The following is a 22,871-nucleotide window of genomic DNA, read 5'->3' as shown; positions in this document are numbered from 1 at the left end:
AAGAGCGGGGAAATGGGACTGACTGGATTGCTCTTACAAAGAGCCGGCACGGGCTTGATGGGCCAAATGACCTCCTTCTGTGCTGTAATGTTTCCATGATAAAGCCCAAGATCCCATGTGCTTCTCAACTTGTCCTACCGCCTACAAAGATTTGTGTACACGCAACCCCAGGTCTCTCTGTTCCTGCACTCCCTTCAAAATTGTACCATTTAGTTTATATTGCCTTTCCTCATTCTTCCTACCAAAATGTATCATTTCACACTTCTCTGCTAATGCCATCTGCCATATGTCTGTCCATTTCACCAATCTGTCTATGTCCTCCTGAAATCTGTTACCATCCTGCACATTGTTTACTACATTTCCGAGTTTCGTGTCATCTGCAAACTTGAAATTATATGCTCCATACCCAAGTCCAGGTCATTAATATATATCAAAAAGAGCAGTGGTCCTAATACTGACCCGTGGGGAACACCACTGTATACTTCCCTCTAGTCTGAAAAACAACCGTTCACCACTACTCTCTGCTTTCTGTCCCGCAGTGAATTTTATATCCACTCTGCCACTGTCCTTTTAATCCCATGGGCTTTAATTTTAATAACAAGTCTATTATGTGGTACTTTAGCAATCCCATGTTGTCTATATGCACAACATCAACCACACTATCCTCATCAACCCTCTCCGTTACTTCATCAAAGAACTCAATCAAGTTAGTCAAACACGATTTTCCTTTAACAAATCCGTGCTGACTTTCATTTATTAGCCCAAACTTTTCCAAGTTAGTTGATCTCAGCCAAAAAATTTGTGGGGGTTCTATAGTTGTTATCAGTTTTCTGGAGCTTGGGGGGGAAATAATAAGATCTTGAGAGGAGGAGAGCATTGGGCTTGACTGAAATACCCTCCACAGCTGTGAGCTCATTGATGCTTAAGGGCTGAATTTCCAAATGTGCACTGTGGGCATGGATCCTTGCCCACTGGTAATGCAGGGTCTCATGTTCCCCATGATTTTCTATAATGGATGGATAATTGTGGCAATGGCGCCAGTGGGTGGGACTCCTTACTGGGAGCTCACATTTATAAAGTCATCCTTTTTAATGTCTAGCCTCATGCATGAAATGTAGCCACTTGGACAAAGTGCTGTCACTAATCCACATAAGTAACCTAGCAACATAGGGCCGAATTGGTGGAGAAAAGTATGAGGCAGGAAAGGCGATGGAGAAATTTGAGCAAGTGCTGAATTTCCCATCCTTTTGCCTTGTTGCCAATGCTGCTCTTGTATAATGAGTTAACCTAGTGGAAATTATATGCATAGAATTTCTAAAAATGCTGACTTGGAACGGCTGTTACAGGCCAGGGAGAAGTGTGCTGACTCATTGCTTTGATAATGGTATTGCTGCCCCATGTTATCTGCCGTCTGTCCCAGTCCTCTGGGGGTGGGGGGGGGTGTAACCTTTCCGTGCCTGTCCTACTGTTCCTAATGCCGATTTGATTGATTGCAGCTCTGCTGCTTGTAAAAAAGTGTTTAATGTCCTTTGCATTTATCAAAACTTCATTGTGAATTTGTTGATTTGAATTATGTCCAAGACCTAGGTTAAACTTTGTCAATCAATATCACATTTTGTTAGTGTCCACTGGCTGTTAACTTCCTTGCTAACGTAACCCTTAGAGGACTGAAGCTTTTCTTTTGTACTAATCATCTTATGGACCAGGCAATTTATTTTTTGTTGCATGTTTCTCCCCTTTTCACCTCTTTTGATGTCAGCTTTGGCTCAATAGTAGCTCTTTCTGCTGAGTCAGAAGGTCATGGGTTCAGGCCATACTCCACGACTTGAGCACATAATCTAGTCTGACACTTCAGTGAAGTACTGAGGGAGTGCTGCACTTTCAGAGGATCCATCTTTCGGATGAGACGTTGAACTGGATGCCCCATCTGCTCTCTCAGATGGACACAAAAATCACATGACACGACTCAAAGAAGAGCAGGGGAACTCTCCTGGTATTATTTGGTCGTTAATCTCATTGCTGCTTGTGGGATTTTGCTGTGTGCAAAATGGCTGTCATGTTTCCCTACATCATTACAATTGAAAATCACTTCATTGGCTATAGAAATGCAAGTTCGTTTTTCTTTTGTTCTTTCCTCTCCTGAAGGCTGTAACTTATGCTGGGCTATGTAAGAACAAGAATATTCAAGGAAAAATCATGGGCTCGATGTTACCAGGGCTGCGGGTTCGCGGCGGGGGGGCTATTGGGTGCGTGGGTAACGCGCCTGGCGAAATCAGTCTGCCCCCCGCGCGATCGCAGCCTAATTGGATCCACTTACCTGGTCTTCCGGGTTCCCCACTGCTGATCTGCGCGTCGGGCGGGCTGCGCATGCGCAGTAAGCTCTGTCAGCTGGAGGAGCTCTATTTAAAGGGGCAGTCCTCCACTGACAGATGCTGCAAGAAATCGGAAAAATTACAGCACGTAGCAGCCCAGGGGGAATGTTGCTCCCAGTTTAATGATGCCTCACTCCAGGTATCATTAGATGGGGTGAGGAGGAGGGGGAGGACAGAGATCTTCCCCCCGGCGGGAGGGAGGAAGCAGCCTGCCTCTGCCACCAGGAAGGCCTGGCTCGAGGTGGCAGAGGAGGTCACCTGCACCACCAACATATCGCCCACCTGCATACAGTGCAGGAGGCGCTCCAATGACCTATGTAGGTCAGCCAAAGTGAGTACATTACTCATTCCCCTACACTCCGTCTGCCACATCACCGCCTCCACCCCACATCTCCTTCTGCACTGCCAACACTATTCTATCACATCACCCCTCACACCCACTCAAAGCTCATCCATATCTTACCTGCACTTACTCACCTCGCCAGTACTCATCCCGCCACTACCACTCAACCCAATCCTCATACAATCTCATGGCTCTATCTCATACTCACCCTCTCATGCATCTCTTTCACGGTCAGCCTCACACAACCTGCCACTACCTGTGCTGCAGCCACAGGGCATGCATCACATATGTGCAGTAGGAAGCGTAAGGCAAACGTGTCGTGAGCATGAAGGGGATGCACAAGGGTGTTTGAGGGTTTGTTATGGTTTTTACTTCTATTTAATTTCTGACCAACTCACATTACATATTATATTGGCACCACTACTGCCACGTCTTTGCGAATCTTGTCTGGTTTGTACAATAATGCCCTTTCCTGAGGATCACAATGAAGACCCACACCTGATGCCACCCATTGTGTCACTGCAAAGTGGGTGTAGGTGTATTTGCAGGGCTCTTTTGCGCAGACGACTGAGAGACGTCGGCGATGTCCCCGGTGGCACCCTGGAAGGATGTGGAGGAGAAGTTGTTGAGGGCAGTGGTGACTTTGACAGCGACAGGTAAGAAGATGGTGCTCGGGCCAGCCGGGAGCAGCTCGGCATGAAGGAGGCTGCAGATGTCCACGACTACATGTCGATTGACTCTGAGCCTCTGTGTGCACTGCTGCTCAGAGAGGTCCAGGAAGCTGAGCCTCAGTCTGTGGACCCCTGCGATGCATCTCTCTCTGCGGTTGCCCTCCCTCCTGCTGTGCAGGTGGATGTGTCACAGCACTGTGTTGTGGAGCTCCACGTGTCAGAGGTGGACGGCGTGGCCGGCGAGGCTGGTGATGCTGTTTGCCCTCCGAGGAGGTCATGACAGCAGCTACGGCGGCCCCCATCCGGAAGATGTACATCTGAGGGGGTCTGCAAGGTAGGTACATGTCTCTGGACCCCGGGGTAAGTGTGCAAGTTGGTGAATTTGATTGTCAGGAGGAGGGTGTTGGAGGCCAAATTTTGTCCCAAGTGACAGAGTGGCCTCCTGCAATGAGTGAGCGTCTCCCCCCCCACCTGTCAAATGGACCTTTGCAGCTGCCACAGGCTGATAGCTGCAACACGTCCATTTCAACTGGGAGTGTTTTCCCCCAGTGTGGGAAACCGTCCCATTTGTTTCTAAAATCCCACCCCTCCTGACATATTCCCTTAATCAGGTCTGTTAATGACCTGAAATACCTAGGTAAATAGTCTCAAGTGGCACCCCGCTGGCTTTAATTGCCTGCGGGAGTCCCACATGCGGGGGCTGCGCGCGCACGTCGGCGCGTCTGTGGGGAACCCGGAAGTGGGCGGGTTGGAGCCGGGCTCCCGACCCGCTCCGGGATTCCCCGATTTTCGGAGCCAGGAATGCACCCAATAGCGGGTGCTAAAATGGAGGCCCATTTGTCCACTTGAAGCTCCTTCCTGTAGCACTCAGTTTAGCATCCAATTGTACATTGAAAATCCCCAATGTCCAACTATGCAGCCTGCCAGATTATTCCAAATGTTTATTACTTTTTAAGTAAAGAAATTATTTCTAATATCTATTTAAAATTGCATTTCACTAACTTGGATTTATGTCCTCTGGCCCAACTGGCCTGATTCACCTTAAAGTAATATTTTGGGTTTACATTATCTATACTGTTTAAGGCTTTATATAGTCAGTGAAGTCCTTCCGCAATCATATTCTTGATAGACTGGAGAGGTTAAGCTTCTTTAATCTTTCTTCAAGCTCATCCTCTTACACTTGAGATCATTCTAGTTGCTCTTCCTCAAATTCTCTCCAATGTGGGTGACACAAATTGAGCACACTATTTCATGTGAGGTTTAACCAGTGTACTATTGAGCCTCAGCATAACCTCAGAAGAATTATGCTTTACTCTATTTGCTTATGGTGCAATTCCACGGACATGAGCCACCCTCTGGTACCTCAGTGTGGCCATTCTTCGTGGATGGATGAGCCTAGACAGTGCACGTGGGCAGGCTGATGCTGTTGTCAAGACACTCTCATATGCATCCTTTCTAGTTGAAATTATAGGACAGTGATCAGGAGTGGAAAGCCTGATTTTTTTTATCCCCCACCTCACTGTCTCCCAGCCCAGGGCTAATCTTAATGCTCCCATCACTGCAGTAGCTGAGAGTAGCTAACTCCATGCAGACCAGGACTGAACCTGGTCTGTATGACACTGTGCTGTACCATTGTGTGCGTTGACCATTGAACTATTGGACCGGGAGCCAGATAAGTCAAATTTTTATCCATACTAGACTAGATTTAATTTCAGTTGTTTAAATTATAAGGTATTTTCTCCCCTTTCCTTGATCTCACTGTGCCTGTCACCAGCTAAGACAGCAGATTCCAATTCTCTGCCAGTACTGCCTTGAAATTCACCACCAGGAAGTGTGTGAAGCTGGGTATTGGTGTTCCCAATCATCACCTGGATTAGTTCAGTTTTTGACTTGATGTATTTGACTGATGTATTTTCTTACTTGTAAGCTGTCTTGCTTTCTGTTCTCTTCCTTTACTGGAGATCAGTGAGAGCTCAGATACTACATTTATCATCCTACATTACCTTATCTCTGAGGAAGCAAGAGCCCTTTTCACCACCAATATACAGTGTAAACCCCTCTTCCTGTCAAGTAATGTGCAGATACTCTTTAGGTAAGTCGGATAAATCAATGTCTACAGGCTTCTTATTATTGGTGAGGATTGTCATTGCTTGGAAGTGGAGCAGTTTTTCCAATTTTTGCAACCAGTACTGAAACAAGTACTCCAGCGAGAGATTTAGAGACATGGGCCCCGATATTTATTGGGGGGAGGTGTCATTGCAGCCAGGATACCTGGAAATGCGGGTAACGCGGAGGTCCGGCCGAATTTAACGGTAGGACCTCATTAAAAAATGATTTCTCTGTTTCCTGGCTGGCAGCCAGCCAGATTGAAAGACTGTTGGGTGAGAAGGCCTGCAGCCTGGTGAGAAGCCGGGGAATGGAGAGGAGGAAGGGAGAGATCGCGAAAGGTGGGGTGGGGGTGGGAATCATGGATGGAAAGTCGGAGGTGAGATCGTCGATGGAAGAACAGAAGAAATAGGAGGAGGTGTAGGCCATACAGCCCCTCGAGCCTGCTCCCCCATTCAATCAGATCATGGCTGATCACCTACCTCAACTTCACTTTCCCTCCCTATCCCTTTATCCCTTGATTCCCTTCGGGTCCAAAAATCTGTCAATCTCAGTCTTGAATATACTCAACGACTGAGCATCCACATCCCTCTGGGGTAGAGAATTCCAAAGAGTCACGACCCTCTGAGTGAAGAAATTTTTCCTCATCTGGGTCCTAAATGGCCAACCACTTATCTTGAGACTAAGACCCCTAGTTCTAGACTCTCCAGCCAGGGGAAACAGCTTCTCAGCATCTACCCTGTCAAACCCTTAAGAATTTCATACATTTCTGTGAGATCACCTCTCATTCTTCTAAACTCCAGAGAATATAGGCCCATAGGTAAAAAAAGGGATGAGGTGCTGCAAGGTCAATTTAAGGAGTTAGGAGATAAATTAAAAAGCAGGACCTCAAAGGTAGTGATCTCAGGATTACTACCAGTGCCACGTGCTAGTGAGTATAGGAACAGGAGAATAGACCAGATGAATGTGTGGCTGCAGGGATGGTGTAGGAGGGAGGGATTTAGATTCCTGGGACATTGGGACCGGTCTGGGGAAGGTGGGACCTGTACAAGCGGGACGGGTTACACCCGAGCAGGACCGGGACCGATGTCTTCGCGGGGGTGTTTGCTAGTGCTGTTGGGGAAGGTTTAAACTAGAATGGCAGGGGGATGGGAACCTGAGCAGGGAGACAGAGGAGGGGGAAACAAGGAAAGAAACAAAAGAAAGAAAGGGACGATGCAATAGTGGAAGGCAGAGAAAACAAGGGCGAGAAACAAATAGGGCCATAGTGCAAAATAAAACTAAGATGAATAGCAATCTTAAAAAGACAAGTCGAAAGGCATTGTGTCTTAATGCGTGGAGCATTCGCAATAAGGTAGATGAATTAATAGCGCAGATAGAGATTAATGGTTATGATATAGTTGCGATTACGGAGGCAAAGCTGCAAGGTGACCAAGGATGGGAACTGAACATCCAGGGGTATTCAAAATTTAGGAAGGACAGGCAAAAAGGGAAAGGAGGTGGGGTAGCGTTGTTAGTAAAGGAGGAAATCAATGCAATAGTGAGGAAGGATATTGGCTCGGAAAATCACGACGTGGAATCTGAATGGGTGGAGCTAAGAAACACCAAGGGGCAGAAAACATTGGTGGGGGTTGTCTATAGGCCCCCAAACAGTAGTGGAGATGTAGAGGAGGGCATTAAACAGGAAATTAGAGACGCATGCAAGAAGGGTACAACTACAGTCATGGGTGACTTTAATCTACATATAGATTGGTCAAACCGAATTAGCAATAATACTGTGGGGGAGGAATTCCTGGAGTGTGTACATGAAGGTTTTCTAGACCAATACGTTGAGGAACCAACTAGAGAACAGGCGATCCTAGACTGGGTATTGTGCAATGAGAAAGGATTAATTAACAATCTTGTTGTGCGGGGTCCCTTAGGGCAGAGCGACCGTAACATGATAGAATTCCTCATTAAGGTGGAGAGTGAAGTAGTTGAATCCGCAACTAGGGTACTGAATCTAAATAAAGGAAATTACGAAAGTATGAGGTGCGAGTTGGCTATGATCGATTGGGGAACTTCACTAAAAGGGATGAAGGTGGATAGGCAATGGCTAATATTTAAAGAACGTGTGCAGGAATTACAACAATTATTCATTCCTGTCTGGCGCAAAAATAAAACAGGAAAGGTGGCTCAACCATGGCTTACAAAAGAAATTAGGGATAGTATTAGATCCAAAGAGGAGACATAAAATTGCCAGAAAAAGCGGCAAGCCTGAGAATTGGGAGCAGTTCAGAATTCAGCAAAGGAGGACAAAGAGATTAATTAAGAGGGGAAAATTAGAGTATGAGAGTAAACTAGCAGGGAACATAAAAACTGACTGTAAAAGCTTCTATAAATATGTCAAGAGAAAAAGATTAGTGAAGACAAATGTCGGTAGGTCGCTTACAGTCAGAAATGGGGGATATTATAATGGGGAACAAAGAAATGGCAGAACAATTAAACACATACTTTGGTTCTGTCTTCACAAAGGAGGACACAAATAATCTCCCAGAAATGTTAGGGAACCAAGGGTCTAGTGAGAGGGAGGAACTGAAGGAAACCAGTATTAGTATAAAAATAGTGTGAGGGAAGTTAATGGGGCTAAAGGCTGACAAATCCCCAGGGCCTGATAATCTACATCCCAGAGTACTAAAGGAAGTGGCCCTGGAAATAGTGGCTGCATTGGTGATCATCTTCCAAAATTCTATAGACTCTGGAACAGTTCCTACAGATTGGAGGGTGGCAAATGTAACCCCACTGTTTAAAAAAAGGAGGGAAAGAAAAAACAGGGAATTACAGACCAGTTAGCCTAACATCAGTAGTGGGGAAAATGCTAGAGTCTATTATAAAAGCTGTGATAACAGAACACCTGGAGGGCATTAACGGGATTGGACAAAGTCAGCATGGGTTTATGAAAGGGAAATCATGCTTAACAAATCTACTGGAGTTTTTTGAGGATGTTACTAGTAGAATAGATAGGGGAGAACCTGTGGATGTGGTGTATTTGGATTTTCAGAAGGCTTTTGATAAGGTCCCACCTGGAGGTTAGTGTGCAAAATTAAAGCACATGGGATTGGGGGGAATATACTGGCATGGATTGAGAATTGGTTGACAGACAGGAAACAGAGAGCAGGAATAAACTCTACTCTTTTTCCGGGTGGCAGGCAGTGACTAGTGGGGTATCGCAGGGATCAGTGCTTGGGCCCCAGCTATTCACAACATATATCAATGATTTGGATGAGGCAACGAAATGTAATATTTCCAAGTTTGCAGACAACACAAAGCTGGGGTGGAATGTGAGCTGTGAGGAGGATGCAAAGAGGCTCCAATATGATTTAGACAAGTTGGGTGAGTAGGCAAGAACATGGCAGATGCAGTATAACGGATAAATGTGAGGTTATCCACTTTGGTTGTAAAAACAGAAAGGCAGGTTATTACTGAATGGTGATAGATTGGGAAAAGGGGAGGTGCAACGAGACCTGGGTGTCCTTGTACACCAGTCGCTGAATGCGAGCATTCAGGTGTAGCAATCAGTTAGGAAGGCGAATGTTATGTTGGCCTTTATTGCAAGAGGATTTGAGTACAGGAGCAGGGATGTCTTACTTCAGTTATACAGGGCCTTGGTGAGACCACATCTAGAGTATTGTGTGCAGTTTTGATCTCCTTATCTGAGGAAGGATGTCCTTGCCATGGAGGGAGTGCAACGAAGGTTTACCCCATTGATTCCTGGGATGGCAGGACTGACGTATGAGGAGAGATTGGGTCTCCTAGGCCTATATTCACTCGAGTTTAGAAGAATGAGAGTGATCACATTGAAAGATATAAAATTGTAACAGGACTAGACAGACTAGATGCAGGGAGGATGTTCCCGATGGCTGTGGAGTCCAGAACCAGGGGTCACAGTCTCAGGATACGAGGTACGCCATTTAGAACCGAGATAAGGAAAAATTTCTTCACTTGGAGGGTGGCGAACCTGTGGAATTCTCTACCACAGAAGGCAGTGGAGGCCAGATCATTTGATGTATTCAAGAAGGAGATAGATATATTTCTTAATGCTAAAGGGATCAACGGATATGGGAAAAAAGCGGGAACAGGGTACTGAATTAGACGAACAGCCATGATCATTTTGAATGGCGGAGCAGGCCCGAAGGCCGAATGGCCTACTCTTGCTCCTTTTTCTACATTTCTATTCTACTCAATCTCTCCTCATAGGACAACACTTTATTCCCAGGAATCAATCTTGTGAACCATCGTTGCACCCACTCTAAGGCAAGTATATCCTTCCTTAGGTAAGTAGACCAAAACTGTACACAATACTCCAGGTGTGGTCTTCCCAGAGCCCTATATAATTGCAGCAAGACTTCCTTACTCTTGTACTCCAACCCCCTTGTAATAAAGGCTAACATACCATTTGCCTTCCTAATTGCTTGCTGTACTTGCATGTTAACTTTCTGTGATTTGTATACAAGGACACTCAAATCCCTCTGAACACCAACATTTCTTAGTCTCTCACCTTTTAAAAAATATCCTGCTTTTCTATTCCTCCCACCAAAGTGGATAATTTCACATTTCCCCACATTATACTTCATCTGCCACCTCCTCGTCTACTCACTTAACCTGTCTATATCCCTTTGCAGCCTCCTTGCGTCCTCCCCACAGCTTACTTTACCACCTAGCTTTGTATCGTCAGCACACTTGGATACATTATACTTGATCGGGGCTGCCATCTGGTGGGGGTGGGGGGAGAGAGATCGCGGCAGGTTTGCTTGGTGGGCCGGGGGGAAGCACTCTTGCTCCTCCTGGCCCACAAGCAGTGCTGGAAAGTTACTTATGTGCTACTCCAAAGGCAAGGAGTGAACTCTTTGAGTGATAATTCTGTTGTATCACTCTTTACAATTACACTATGCTCACAATGTGTTAAAACTCAGCCTAGTATCTCCGTGGGGTGCAGCGTGGTGGGATGTCTGCCTATCACATTGGCATCACCATGACTTTGTTCCAAATTGCAGAGATGGAACCATTAGAATAATCAACAACAACTTGCATTTATACAGCGCCTTTAACGTAGCAAAAACATCCCAAGACGCTTCACAGGAGCGTTATTAAACAAAATTTGACACAAAGCCAAGTAAGGAGATATTAGGATAGGTGACCAAAAATGGTCAAATAAGTAGGTTTTGAGGAGTGTCTTTAAGGAGGAGAGACAGATAAAGTCATGAAGAGGTTCAGGGTGGGAATTCCAGAGCTTAAGGCTGAGGCAGTTGAAGGCAGGACCGCCAATGGTGAAGTGATTAAACTCCCTGTTGCAACAGACGTGTTTCAGCCAGCAGCCAGTGGGAGATGCAAATGCTTATTTGACAGGTGGGGGGGAAAACGTCATTTACTGCAGCAGGGCACTCTGTCACTTCAAAGTTTTGGCTGCAAGACCTTTGTCTTTTCACTCAAAATTCTTACTTTCCACCCAAAACTCTGCTGTGCAAACACATTTAACTACTTTGCAGACCCCCTCAAACTCACACCGTCAGGATGGGGGGGGACGCCATGGCTGCATTCACCACTTCATCCAAGGACAAGCAACATCACCAGCCTTGCCAGGAATGGCGTCCACCTCCACCACGCGGAACTCCACTACACAGTGCTGCGACACAGGCACCTATACAAGAGCATGGAGGGCAACAACAGAGACAGCGACGTTGCAGGAGGCACTACCCTTGCTGCAGGGTCTCCAGACCGAGGCTCAGCTTCCTGGACCCCTCTGAGGAGCAGTGCATACAGAGGCTCAGAGTCAGTCGCCAGGTAGTCACAGGCTTCTGCAGCCTCCTTCATGCCGAGCTGCTCCCAGCTGGGCCGAGCAGCATCTCCTTACCTGTCGCTGTCAAAGTCATCACTGCCCTCAACTTCTTCACCTCCGGATCATTCCAGGGTGCCACTGGGGACATCGCCGAGGCCTCTCAGTCATCTGCACACAAGTGCATAAAGCAGGTCACCGATGGCTTGTTTCGCAAGACCTCGCACTACGTCAACTTCCCCATGGACGACCTCAGCCAGATGGAGAGGGCAGTGGGATTCCACTCTGTGGCTGGCTTCCCACGGGTGCAGGGTGTAATCCATATAGCAGTACGAGCACCTCCATACAAGCCAGGACTGTTCATCAACAGGATGAGCTATCATTCCATCAACCCTCAGCTCGTTTGTGACCACCACAAGCGATTTCTTCACATGTGCGCCAGGTTCCCTGGCAGATGCCACGATTGCTTCATCCTCCGGAAGTCCGACATCTCGCCCCTCTTCCACGCACCGAACACCCGCAAGGGCTGGCTCCTCGGGGACAAGGGATACCCCCTGCACATGTGGCTCATGACACCTCTGACAACCCCACCATCAAGCAACAGCGTCGATATAACGACAGCCACGTCGCTACCAGGTCTACAATTGAGCATGCTATAGGGCTGCTCAAGATGCGCTTCAGGTGCCTTGATCATTCGAGAGGAGCACTTCAATACGCAGCAGAGTGGGACACATTATAGTCGTGTGTTATGCCCTGCACAACAAGGCACAACAGAGAGGTGTGCCGCTCGAAGAGGCCCCTTCCACATCTGCCACCCACAATGAGGAGGAGCAGGAGGAGGAGCAACCCATGGGCAGATCAGTGGCTCACCTGGCTGCTCGTGAGTCCAGGGAGTCACTGATATGTGAACAGTTCTCCTAACATCAGACAGTGTGAAGAGTCCAGTCCTCACCACCTGGATAGAGCAGCGGCCACACTGGCACCCGCCCCCCCGCACAAAACAGTTCTGCAATTACACATATGCCCACTGTAGAGTGACCCAGTGGGTGGCATCAAGTGTTGGCGTTCATGGTGAACCTCATGAAAGGGCCCTATTACAAAAGCCAGTCAAGAATGGCCAAGAAGTGGCAGTACTGATGACAATAATAATATTTAATGTGTGTTTAACAAAAAGCATGACCAACCGTCCAATACCCTTGTGCATTCCCTTTGTGCTTACAAAACCTTCGCCTTTCATTTCCGACCACTTCTGTCATCACGGAAGAGGACACAAATAACTTCCCAGAAATGCTAGGGAACCAAGGGACGAGTGAGAAGAAGGAATTAAAGGAAATTAGTATTCGTAAAAAAAATGGAGAAATTAATAGGACTGAAATCCGATAAATCCCCAGGGCCTGATAATTTGCATCCCAGAGTACTAAAAGAGGTAGCCATGAAAATGGTGGATGCATTGGTTGTCATCTTCCAAAATTCTATAGATTATGGAACAGTTCCTGCAGATTGGAGGGTGGCAAATGTAACCCCACCATTTAAAAAAGGAGGGAGAAAGAAAACAGGGAACTACAGACCGGTTAGCCTAACATAAGTAGTAGGGAAAATGCTAGAATCTATCATAAAGGATGTGATAACAGGACACTAGAAAATATCAACGGGATTAGACAAAGTCAACATGGATTTATGAAAGGGAAATCGTGTTCGACAAACATCCTGGAGTTTTTTTGAGGATGTAACTAGTAGAATAGATAAGGGAGAACCAGTGGATGTGGTTTATTTGGATTTTCAGAAGGCCTTTGATAAAGTCCTACATAAGAGGTTCGTGTGCAAAATTAAAGCACATAGGATTGAGGGTAATATACTGGCATGGATTGAAAATTGGTTAACAGACAGGAAACAGAGAGTAGGAATAAATGAGTCTTTTTCGGAGTGTCAGGCAGTGACTAGTGGGGTACCGCAGGGATCAGTGCTTGGGCCCCAGCTATTCACAATATATATCAATGATTTGGATAAGGGAAGCAAATGTAATATTTCCAAGTTTGCTGATGACACAAAACTAGGTGGGATCGTGAGTTGTGAGGAGGATGCAGAGAGACTTCAAGGCGATTTAGACAAGTTGAGTGAGTGGGCAAATACATGGCAGATGCAGTATAATGTGGATAAATGTGAAGTTATCCACTTCGGAAGGAAAAACAGAAAGGCAGAGTATTATTTAAATGGTGATAGATTGGGAAATGTTGATATACGAAGGGACTTGGGTGTACACCAGTCACTGAATGGTGATAGATTGGGAAAAGAGGAGGTGCAACGAGACCTGGGTGTCCTTGTACACCAGTCGCTGAAAGCGAGCATTCAGGTGCAGCAAGCAGTTAGGAAGGCGAATGGTATGTTGGCGTTCATTGCAAGAGGATTTGAGTACAGGAGCAGGGATGTCTTACTGCAGTTATACAGGGCCTTGGTGAGACCACACTTGGAGCATTGTGTGCAGTTTTGGTCTCCTTACCTAAGAAAGGATATACTTGCCATAGAGTGCAGCGAAGGTTCACCAGACTGATTCCTGGGATGGCAGGACTGTCGTATGAGGAGAGATTGGGCCGACTAGGCCTGTATTCACTCAAGTTTAGAAGAATGAGAGGGGATCTCATTGAAACATATAAAATTCTGACAGGGCTAGACAGACTGGATGCAGGGAGGATGTTTCCTCTGGCTGGGGGGTCCAGAACAAGGGGTCATAGTCTCAGGATACGGGGCAGGACATTTAGGACTGAGATGAGGAGAAATTTCTTCACTCGGAGGGCGGTGAACCTGTGGAATTCTCTACCACAGAAGCCAAGTCACTGAATATATTTAAGAAGGAGCTAGATAGATTTCTAGAGACAAAAGGCATCAAGGGGTATGGGGAGAGAGCGGGAATACGGTATTGAGATAGAGGATCAGCCATGATCATATTGAATGGTGGAGCAGGCTCGAAGGGCTGAATGGCCTACTCCTGCTCTTATTTTCTATGTTTCTATGTTTACGTGGTGCATCCCCTGTAGCTGCAGCAGAGGTAGTGGCAGGTTGCTCTTGTTCATGCCCTGACCTATTAGATGCTTTGGGCCTATGCCCTCTGGTTTTTGGTGCCCGTGAGGGCCCCTCCAAAGACTGCTCCACCTGCACGTGTGCATGGGCAGACTTGGCCACCTGGAGAGAAGGCAGAATTGTGGGTACGGGTTGAGAGGGTGGCAAAGGATGAGACATGGGGGCACTTTGAGTTGCGTCCCCTTTCGCCATCATCCCTCCCCTGGGCCAGGCCCACACCACTCTTACCACTCTGCTGGACAACAGTTTGGAGGACATTTGTGAAGCCTTGTAAGGCCAGTGCGAGTGTATTTGCCTGTCACCCTCAGTCCGAATGGCCGTTGTCGGGGCCTGAATGGACTCATTAGTGAGCCGTGCTTGAAGCTCCATGGAGGCTAGCCTTCCCTCCATCGCAGACATTCCTGCACTTACCTGCGACACTATCTCAGAGATGCCCTCACGTCCCTGTGACACTATCTCAGAGATTCCCTCCCGTACCTGTGCCATCATTCCACTCATGCAGGAGTTGGACTCCTCCATCCACTGCGTGATTGTGGAGAGTGCGCGTGGCACCTGTTCCAGCATCTCGCAAATGTGCTGCTGCCTCTCGATCATTCTCCTGCTAAAGGATGGCTCCCAGGGTTCAGCATCTGTGTCCAGCTGAGCAGAGCCTGGAGAGGAAGTTCTCCCACCAACGCGGACTGTCTACAGCTGCACCTGCCACCAGTGTCTGCTCATGCTCACGTGTGTGGTGACTCACCATGTGCGACCCCAACTAACTGCGGACTGGGACCCACTGAGGTGTATGTATCTGCGTTGGTGGATGGCTCGCTCAGATGTGACTGTGCACCCTCAGAGGCCGGCAAGTCCTCTGAGGAACCACCCTCCGCCATCACAGTGGTCGCTGAAGACCCTGTAAGAGAACAGAAGGCAATATTAAGCACGATCACAGATATGTCATGTTGCGATGAGCATACTGAGGTGCTGAAGATGGCAAGGCATGTTCACATCAATTCACGTTGTGTGCTGAATGTTAAAGTTATGTCACTAGACATTTGTCGGGTGCCAGTCTCGCCGTCCCCGACGGACAGGCACTCGAGGGTTCGGCCTGCTCCAGCGCCTCCTGCTCTCCATCTGTGAGGACGACGATCTGTTACGGCCCCCCTCCGGTCCTCACCTTCTCCCGTGCATTCTGGGCTCTCTTCTCCTATAAGGGGAGAAAGTTCAGACGCGTGAGTGGGTGATGGTGACGTGGCCAACCGATGAATGCATTGGTTTGGGTGCGGCTGACCGTGAAAGAGATGCATCAGAGGGTGAGAATGAGACAGAGCCATGACATTGTATGAGGATTCTGTTGAGTACTGGGGAGGTGAGTAAGTGCCAGTAAGTTGAGGATGAGCTTTGAGTGGGTGTGAGGAGTGATGTGATAGAGTAGTGTTGGCAGTGCAGAAGGAGTTGTGGGGTGGGGGTGGTGATGTGGAAGACGGAATGTAGGAGAATGAGTAAGTGTACTCATTTTGGCTGACCTATTTAGGTCATTGAAGCGCTTCCTGCACTGTATCCAGGTGTGAGAGATGTTGCTGCTGCCGATGACCTCCTCTGCAACCTCGAACCAGGCCTTCTTGGTGGCAGAGGCAGGCCACTTCCTCCCGTCTGCCGGGTAGAACAGATCCCTCCTCCTCCTGACCCTATCCAGTAGCACCTGGAATGAGGCATCGCTGAATCTAGGAGCAGCCTTTCCCCTGTGCTGCTCTATTGTACTGTGTGGGTGTTTGCTCCAGGAGCAGCCATTGGAGGACTGCCCCTTTAAATAGAGCTCCTCCAGCTGACAGCCTGTGATGTGGGTGCGCAGTCCGTCCACTGCGCAGCTTTCGGACGGCAAACCCGGAAGCCGTGTTAAGTGGCTCCAATTGACCTGCGATCACATGGGGAACGGACAGATTTTATTGGGCGGGTTACCTACGCGCCCAGTCGCCCCTCCCCACGCCCCTGCTGCCATCCCGCCTCCCCCCTAATATCGGGGCCTTGGTCTTCTCTCCTGTGTGCGGCCCCATGGGTGATCAAATAGTTTACTTAATATCTATTATATATAAAATTCTTGTATCTAGCACCGGCATTTTATACATTCTGTACCAGTTAATCTCCTGTGGTGTTGCAAATTGGAGAATATGGTCTCACTCTTAACTGTCTCCGCTGTCCGCTTATTGCCTCTCTTTCTCTCTTTTCTCTCCCTCTTACTGTCTCTCACCTACTCTGGTTCTGTTTCTATCCTTCTCTCCTCTTCTACTTGTCTCCTTTTAACATTTTGCTGCTCTCTCTGACTTTCCTTTCTGTCCTTTCAGGTGGTTGCTGGGGAAAGGAGCCACTAATGGCTGTAGGCTGCATTTGGGGTGGAGGTTGCCGGGAAATTGGTGTCGTCAGGCTCTCCTTTCCCACTGTTGGGATATTATAGTATTGCTAATTCTCAGCTCTTGTCTGTTAACAGGATAGTGGAGCCTCCAAATTGAAGTATATTAGAACAAAGGGCCGCTATTGCAATGGTATATGTAAAGGGAAACATTCGGAACAAATTGCTTTCTCACCTAAATGAAGGGATAAGGATTGCAGTGTACAAGCAAATCTGTTTATTGACAGCACATCAGAGTAAAGCTAGCTTGAGAGGATGGAAAGAGAGCTAGGAACAGACACACTGGAGATAAATAATTAAGGAAGAGACTTTGTCACTGCCAGTTTCCCAGCGATAGATGACTGACTAGCTACACAAAAGTATGCGCTGGGCAATAAGATATTAGGATCAATTGATAAGAGGTACAAGGCCCGAAGTGTTAAGCTGCAGGAAGAGAAACACCTGACTTGACACTTTCTGTGAATCAAAGAGTGTGGGAACAGAAAGGGATACAACTGGTAAGAAATACTGACAGTCGCATACCCATGGGAACAGTGATAAGGAAAGTTACAAAATAGTGAGTCTCCACTGAGAAGTTGGATGGTGGAAATCCTCAGTGGAAAGACCTCAGCTGGTGAAATTTCCTGGACAGAGAGAAAATCATTGTGATTGCTGTGTCCTGTGCTGGGTAAGGTAGCCTCATCGCGTAAAGTGGCGAGATATCCTCTTACTGTTATTAAATGTTGCTGCTTTGTTGATTTTGAAGTCTGTCACTAATAAAGCTTACATTGATTTTAATATTAGTATTCGTAGCCATGTCTGATGTGACAGGTCTGAACGCAAATTATTTCTAGAGACACGGTAACTACTATTTGGCTAACACCGTCCTCTCCCCAATCACTCATCCTTTCGCCACCCCCCCATCCCCTCGCTGCCATCGTGACTCCCACCCCTGTAACTTCCGACTGACCATTCCACTTTCTACCACACCCTCACTCCCTTCACTATCCCTGCCTCTTCCCCTTTGAACTACCTGCTCAAGGGGATCCTCCCTCTCCCTTGTTCTGCTGTCATTCACTTCACCCTCCACTAATCCCCCACTCCCACTCACTTTCCCCATTGGGCAGGTGACAAGAAGCCCTGCACACTCTCAAGTAGCTTCTCTCCTGTCACCCATCCTCCCTTCTTATATGTTACCCTCAAAGAGGCTTTGCTTGCTGTCAAAATGTATTTAATTGTTTTGAATTTTTAATTTTGGTTAAACTCGTATTTTGGACATTAGAAATTTCAGTCATGGATGAAAGCACTTTGAGATGCCACGAGGCTGTTAGTCCCTGCTAGCTGCCCAAACTGCCTAATGTCAGGAACCCTTTATACTGCCAGACTTTGCCCCTTTCCTTTCCCCCACAAATACAATGCTTCAAAACCCCTTCCTCAGTCCCGCTGCACACTAGGATGCCCTCCCAAAAATGCCGGAACTTCGGATCTGTCCCAGCATTTCTAGAACCACCTTCTCCGGCATTACTGAAACTGTGGGACTCCCCTCCCAGGCCCTGGGACCTCATCACAGTACTGCCCAACCTCAGGCCACCTTCCCACTGCTCCTGGATTCAACGGCCACCCTCAACGGTAATGATCTTGTAGCCCTGGTAATGCTGCTTGGTATAACACCGCTGTTCTTATAAAACCGCCGACTCACCATGAGCAATGCCATGGGAGCGCTGCTAATATATATAAAAATCATGCATGCAGCATGTGTCTATGACAAGCCTAATGCCACATTTTGTTACAGATGATAAACAATATTCTTTAAGAAAAAGAAAGCCAATTAATACCTTGAACCTGAAACTTACAATCGGTTACAGTGCTCTGTGAATTATTACCTGGATTTTCCTATTTAGAGCAGTGGGCTTAAAGGGACAGGTCAAGTTAGCAGCTAAGTAACACAGCTGTGCTATGGACTCCAGAATACCAATGAGAAACTCTCTCGAAGATCCATTGCTATTGAATTATAACATTATTTATCAAACAGCATTTAGGTTTTTAGTGATTTTACCACTCTGTGGTGCCATAAAATATATAACAAATAACAAACTATATAAAATTGATTTTCCCCAAGTATTCCCTGACTTGCAATAATGTCTGCTGTGGGAATGGAAATGTCACATTGATTTATGTAATCTATTAAAAAATTAGTTTTGGTCTGGTGCGTATTTGAAACAATGCCTTCGGAGATGAAGGGCATCTGTCTGACTTTATTTACACTGTGGCGGTCAAATGTAATTTGTTTGAATTGGTCTCAAGTTTAACGTGAAGCACAAACAATGAAAGTTAAGTTACTCCATTGTTAGAAAGAAGTAACCATTGTCGGCTCCTAACAGTTCATTTCAAATTAAATTAAATTAGCCTAGGGTAAACACACTTTTCTTCTGCCTGACACAACAGCATGATTTGCACTGAATTCAGACTCTTATTGAATAGGGCATACTATACTGCTCTAGACCTTGGTGTCATCTGATAAGAGATGATTTTCAGCCAATATGGTAGATAACAGATCAGTAAGCACCCATGTTATTTGTAATAATGATAATTACTGTTATGAGTAATGGTTATGCTTTCATGGTTCTTTTTCAGGAAGGGGATATCTGGCCCAATTCCACAGCTGAAATAAGTGTAATCTGCAGACCTCAAGAAGCAAAGGTCTACCAGCGAACAGTCTACTGCGATGTCACAGGTACAAAATATTTCCAATTAGCCATTTCCATCTATCCCGCTACTGCTTCATGCCCCACCCACTCGATGTTACTCCTCCACTGATCTCCTCTTCTGCCTCGTTATTGAGTTCTACCTGGATAGGCCTGTGACTTCCCTTTGCTCTGTTCTTGGCATCTTCTGCCACATCCATCATGGTACCTCTCCCATAGTTGCAGTCCTCACTGCCTCATTCCCTTATCTCGGTGCGAAGCACACCCATCTTCCCCTCTGCAAACAAATCTCTTCGGCCTCCTCCGTGTTCCCGTCTGCCACTGCCCCCCAGCTACCTCCTAATAGCCATCCACTCTGCATTGCCTAAACAATAGTGGTGTGATTCTCATCGCCAGGTTCCATCTTGTCCTGTCCCCTTACTCTTCTAGCGTTTTTTCCTTCCATTGACCATCTCACCCTCTACTACCTCTCCAGTTTTTGCTTCAATATTCTTCTTGTCTATCTCTCCAAATCTCCTGACAATTTCCTAGCCAGAATCTCCCTCCCTTTCTCACTCAGCCTCTGCAATGAGCAACTGCGTTCCTGCTGATTTCAACCAAGACTTAAGTTCTGCTTGCCCCTCTTGTCTGATTTCTCAGTTAACCTCACCCAGCATGTGAACTCCCCACGCACACATAAATCTTCAGCCATACCCTCAACCTTGTAATTTCAAGAGGGCTTCACCCTTTATTTTGAATTGATTTTCGCCTTCACTATATTTATCCTTTACCCCCTCCCCCATGTGCTCCAAGATTTGTGCATGTGAATTAGAATGAAAGTATCTTGTAATACAAAAATACTGACTGGCATCTAACCTAACTCTTATTTGCAGTACCTTGAGTCTCATCATTCCTATTCCTCTCAAAAAACCTATCTAATTGAACTGAGTTCAATCCGTTCATCATTTTAAAAATCAGTTCCCTTCTCAGCATAATTCTAGGAGGCTATCCACAAAACTAATCATGGCTGCCCTCTTCTGCACCTCCTCCAACCCTTGATATCCTTCACCATGAGTGAGGACCAAAATTGGGCACCATACTTCAAGTGCAAATGTATTTGAGCCGTATATAGCATAAGTAATGTGCTCTTCATTTTCTACTCACTGGTCCTGGCGGTACAACCTAAAACCTTGTTTTCTTTCCCTATAGCCACCTCATACTGTGCATCCTTAACAAATGGTCAACTATTACTCCCAGATCTTTCTCTTGATCCGTTACCTTATCCGACATACCTGTTGTTCCCTAACGTGAAGTGTCATGCATCACTGTGCACTTGCTCAAATTAAATGTCATCTGCCACACATGGCCGATTTCCCTAACTTATCTAAATCAGGCTGCAACCTATTAATTTGGTCTGAAATATCAACCCCCCGGCACATTTTTGTGTCATCAGCAAATTTGAGAATGGTTGCATTTAAACCCTCCTCCAAATCATTAATGACAATGGTGAACAGCGGTGGTCCTAATGCAGAGCCTTGCGGAATTCCACTTATGAACAGGCCCCAATCAGCTCCACTCCCATTAATAACACCAAATAGTGGACTCCCTCCAATTTAAACCTCAAGTAGTTTTTAATGGGGATTTTGTATCCCAAAATAAGCTTCCATCCAAAAGTTTGCCAGCCTGCCTCCTATCTATGGCAGCTGAATTACACATAGTAATATTACCATCTTAGACCTTTCCTTCAAGATGAAGGAGTATAAAGCCCTTCAGGTCCAGAAATCTCAGCATCTTTCCTCCTGTTGGGACTACATGTTCTCCTTGGCCTAACAAGACACCACATTTCTTTGTCTCAATGCTCTGATCTGGATATGTGGGGTTTTAAAAAAGGAAAAGTGGTTGAATAATGGCCTGTTGGGTAAAGGCACCTCCTGGTGTAACACTTCGCAGAAGGTGGCCTAATTGATTTCTGTTGTACTCAGCTAGGGTAGCGACTGGAGCTTCGATACTTTAGGTTAAAGATGGAAATAGCAGCCAGGGTTTCTGCTCTTGTGATTCTCCAGTGATTCTTGCTAACATGTGAACATCAGATGAGGACAAGATTAAGCTTAGTATGATGCCCTCTGTGGTAGAATAGCCTGCTGACACTCATAATTTCATCTCACATATGAACAATGGGTGAAATATTGGAGGATGCCTATGGAACCATACAAAAGTAAGAGTGGAAAAACTGGGAAAAATTTGTTTGTTAATTGTTCTTTGATTTTGAGTGGCTTAAAAGCTTCTTCACTTTTGGGATGAAAAGGGTTAACAAGTAGCTCTTATTTCTTGTTCCCTTTGTGTTCCTGTTTGCAGAGGTAGGTTAGATAGAAACTGGTCCTTTCTCTGATCGATCCAATACTTTATTATTCCCTTATACTATTATCACAGCAGGGACAGGACTCCATGACACATATTTTTGTTTTATTTTCAAATGTGATATAAATAAAAATGCAAGTTTTTATGTGATTTCCTACTCAATGAACCAATGTAGAAATACTGCCCACTGTCTACTGCTCTCCAGTGCTCCGCTTTATTACAGACATACTAAATAATATCTTACTGAGATTTGCATATTTAAATATTTCATGCATACCGTTGTGAGGATTGAGGCTAAAATAAGATATTCGTGCTAAAGCATTAAACCGTCTAATCAATTCCATGGTGATATTATTTTACATTTTTGACACATTGACTAGGAATATGCAAAGCCAGACTCGCCAACCTAGAAAGCTGATCAATAACTTGAAGAAAGCTGACACAGCCTCAAAAAGCTGACAACTCAGAAATAGCCCTGAATATAAGCTTATGACATGTGAAAGTGCAGTGGGACACGGGCTTGTAACTGAAGGAATACCCAAAATTCCCTCTCATGCTTTCAAGGGAAAAAAACATAAAAGCCTGAAAGGGGATACAAATATTGAAGGCTTATTTTTTAGGAGGATCTGGGGGCAAACATCCCTCAAAAAATTTGATTTTTAACACTTTTATTTGGTATATTTTCCAGTATGTTGGAGCCTGCAGTGAACATGGGAATTACATTTTTAATCCAGAAAGAAGGGACTTTTTCTCAGTTTTATTTAAAAACTATTTTCTATTTGTCATTTGGGAATCAATTAATTTTCTTTGTTTTTAAACTCCTTTATCCCAATAGCTGGGAGAAACATGTTTTCCTTAATCTTGGGGGGGATTTAAACCCAGCCTCAATTGACCATAGGATCATTCCAATCTATCTCAATGTATCCCACCCAACTTCCCGCCCCCTCCCCCAAACAAGTTAATAGAGACGCTTTTGTCGTACCCAACCCTCACAAATCAGCCTTGCATTCTTCTTCCTCTCCCCCCTCAATTAAACCTAGCACTCCTCCCGCTCCTCTCAGTTCAAACTGCCACTCCTTTTTTGT

General features: G+C 46.0%; 1 protein-coding gene across 1 annotated transcript in view; it reads left to right on the top strand.

Annotated features, from left to right (window-relative positions):
- The window catches only part of hydin (HYDIN axonemal central pair apparatus protein), a 1,099,250-nt gene that overhangs the window by 232,765 nt on the left and 843,614 nt on the right, over positions 1 to 22,871 (top strand). Inside the window, exon 11 of the mRNA XM_067997614.1 lies at positions 19,379 to 19,478. Coding sequence (XP_067853715.1) covers positions 19,379 to 19,478 — 100 coding nt within the window. The remainder of the gene's footprint in view (positions 1 to 19,378; positions 19,479 to 22,871) is intronic.

This window comes from Heptranchias perlo, chromosome 16 (assembly GCF_035084215.1).
Source record: "Heptranchias perlo isolate sHepPer1 chromosome 16, sHepPer1.hap1, whole genome shotgun sequence".
NCBI classification, from domain to species: domain Eukaryota; kingdom Metazoa; phylum Chordata; class Chondrichthyes; order Hexanchiformes; family Hexanchidae; genus Heptranchias; species Heptranchias perlo.
Note: the sequence above shows the minus strand (reverse complement) of the source record. Positions and strands in the feature narration are given on the sequence as shown.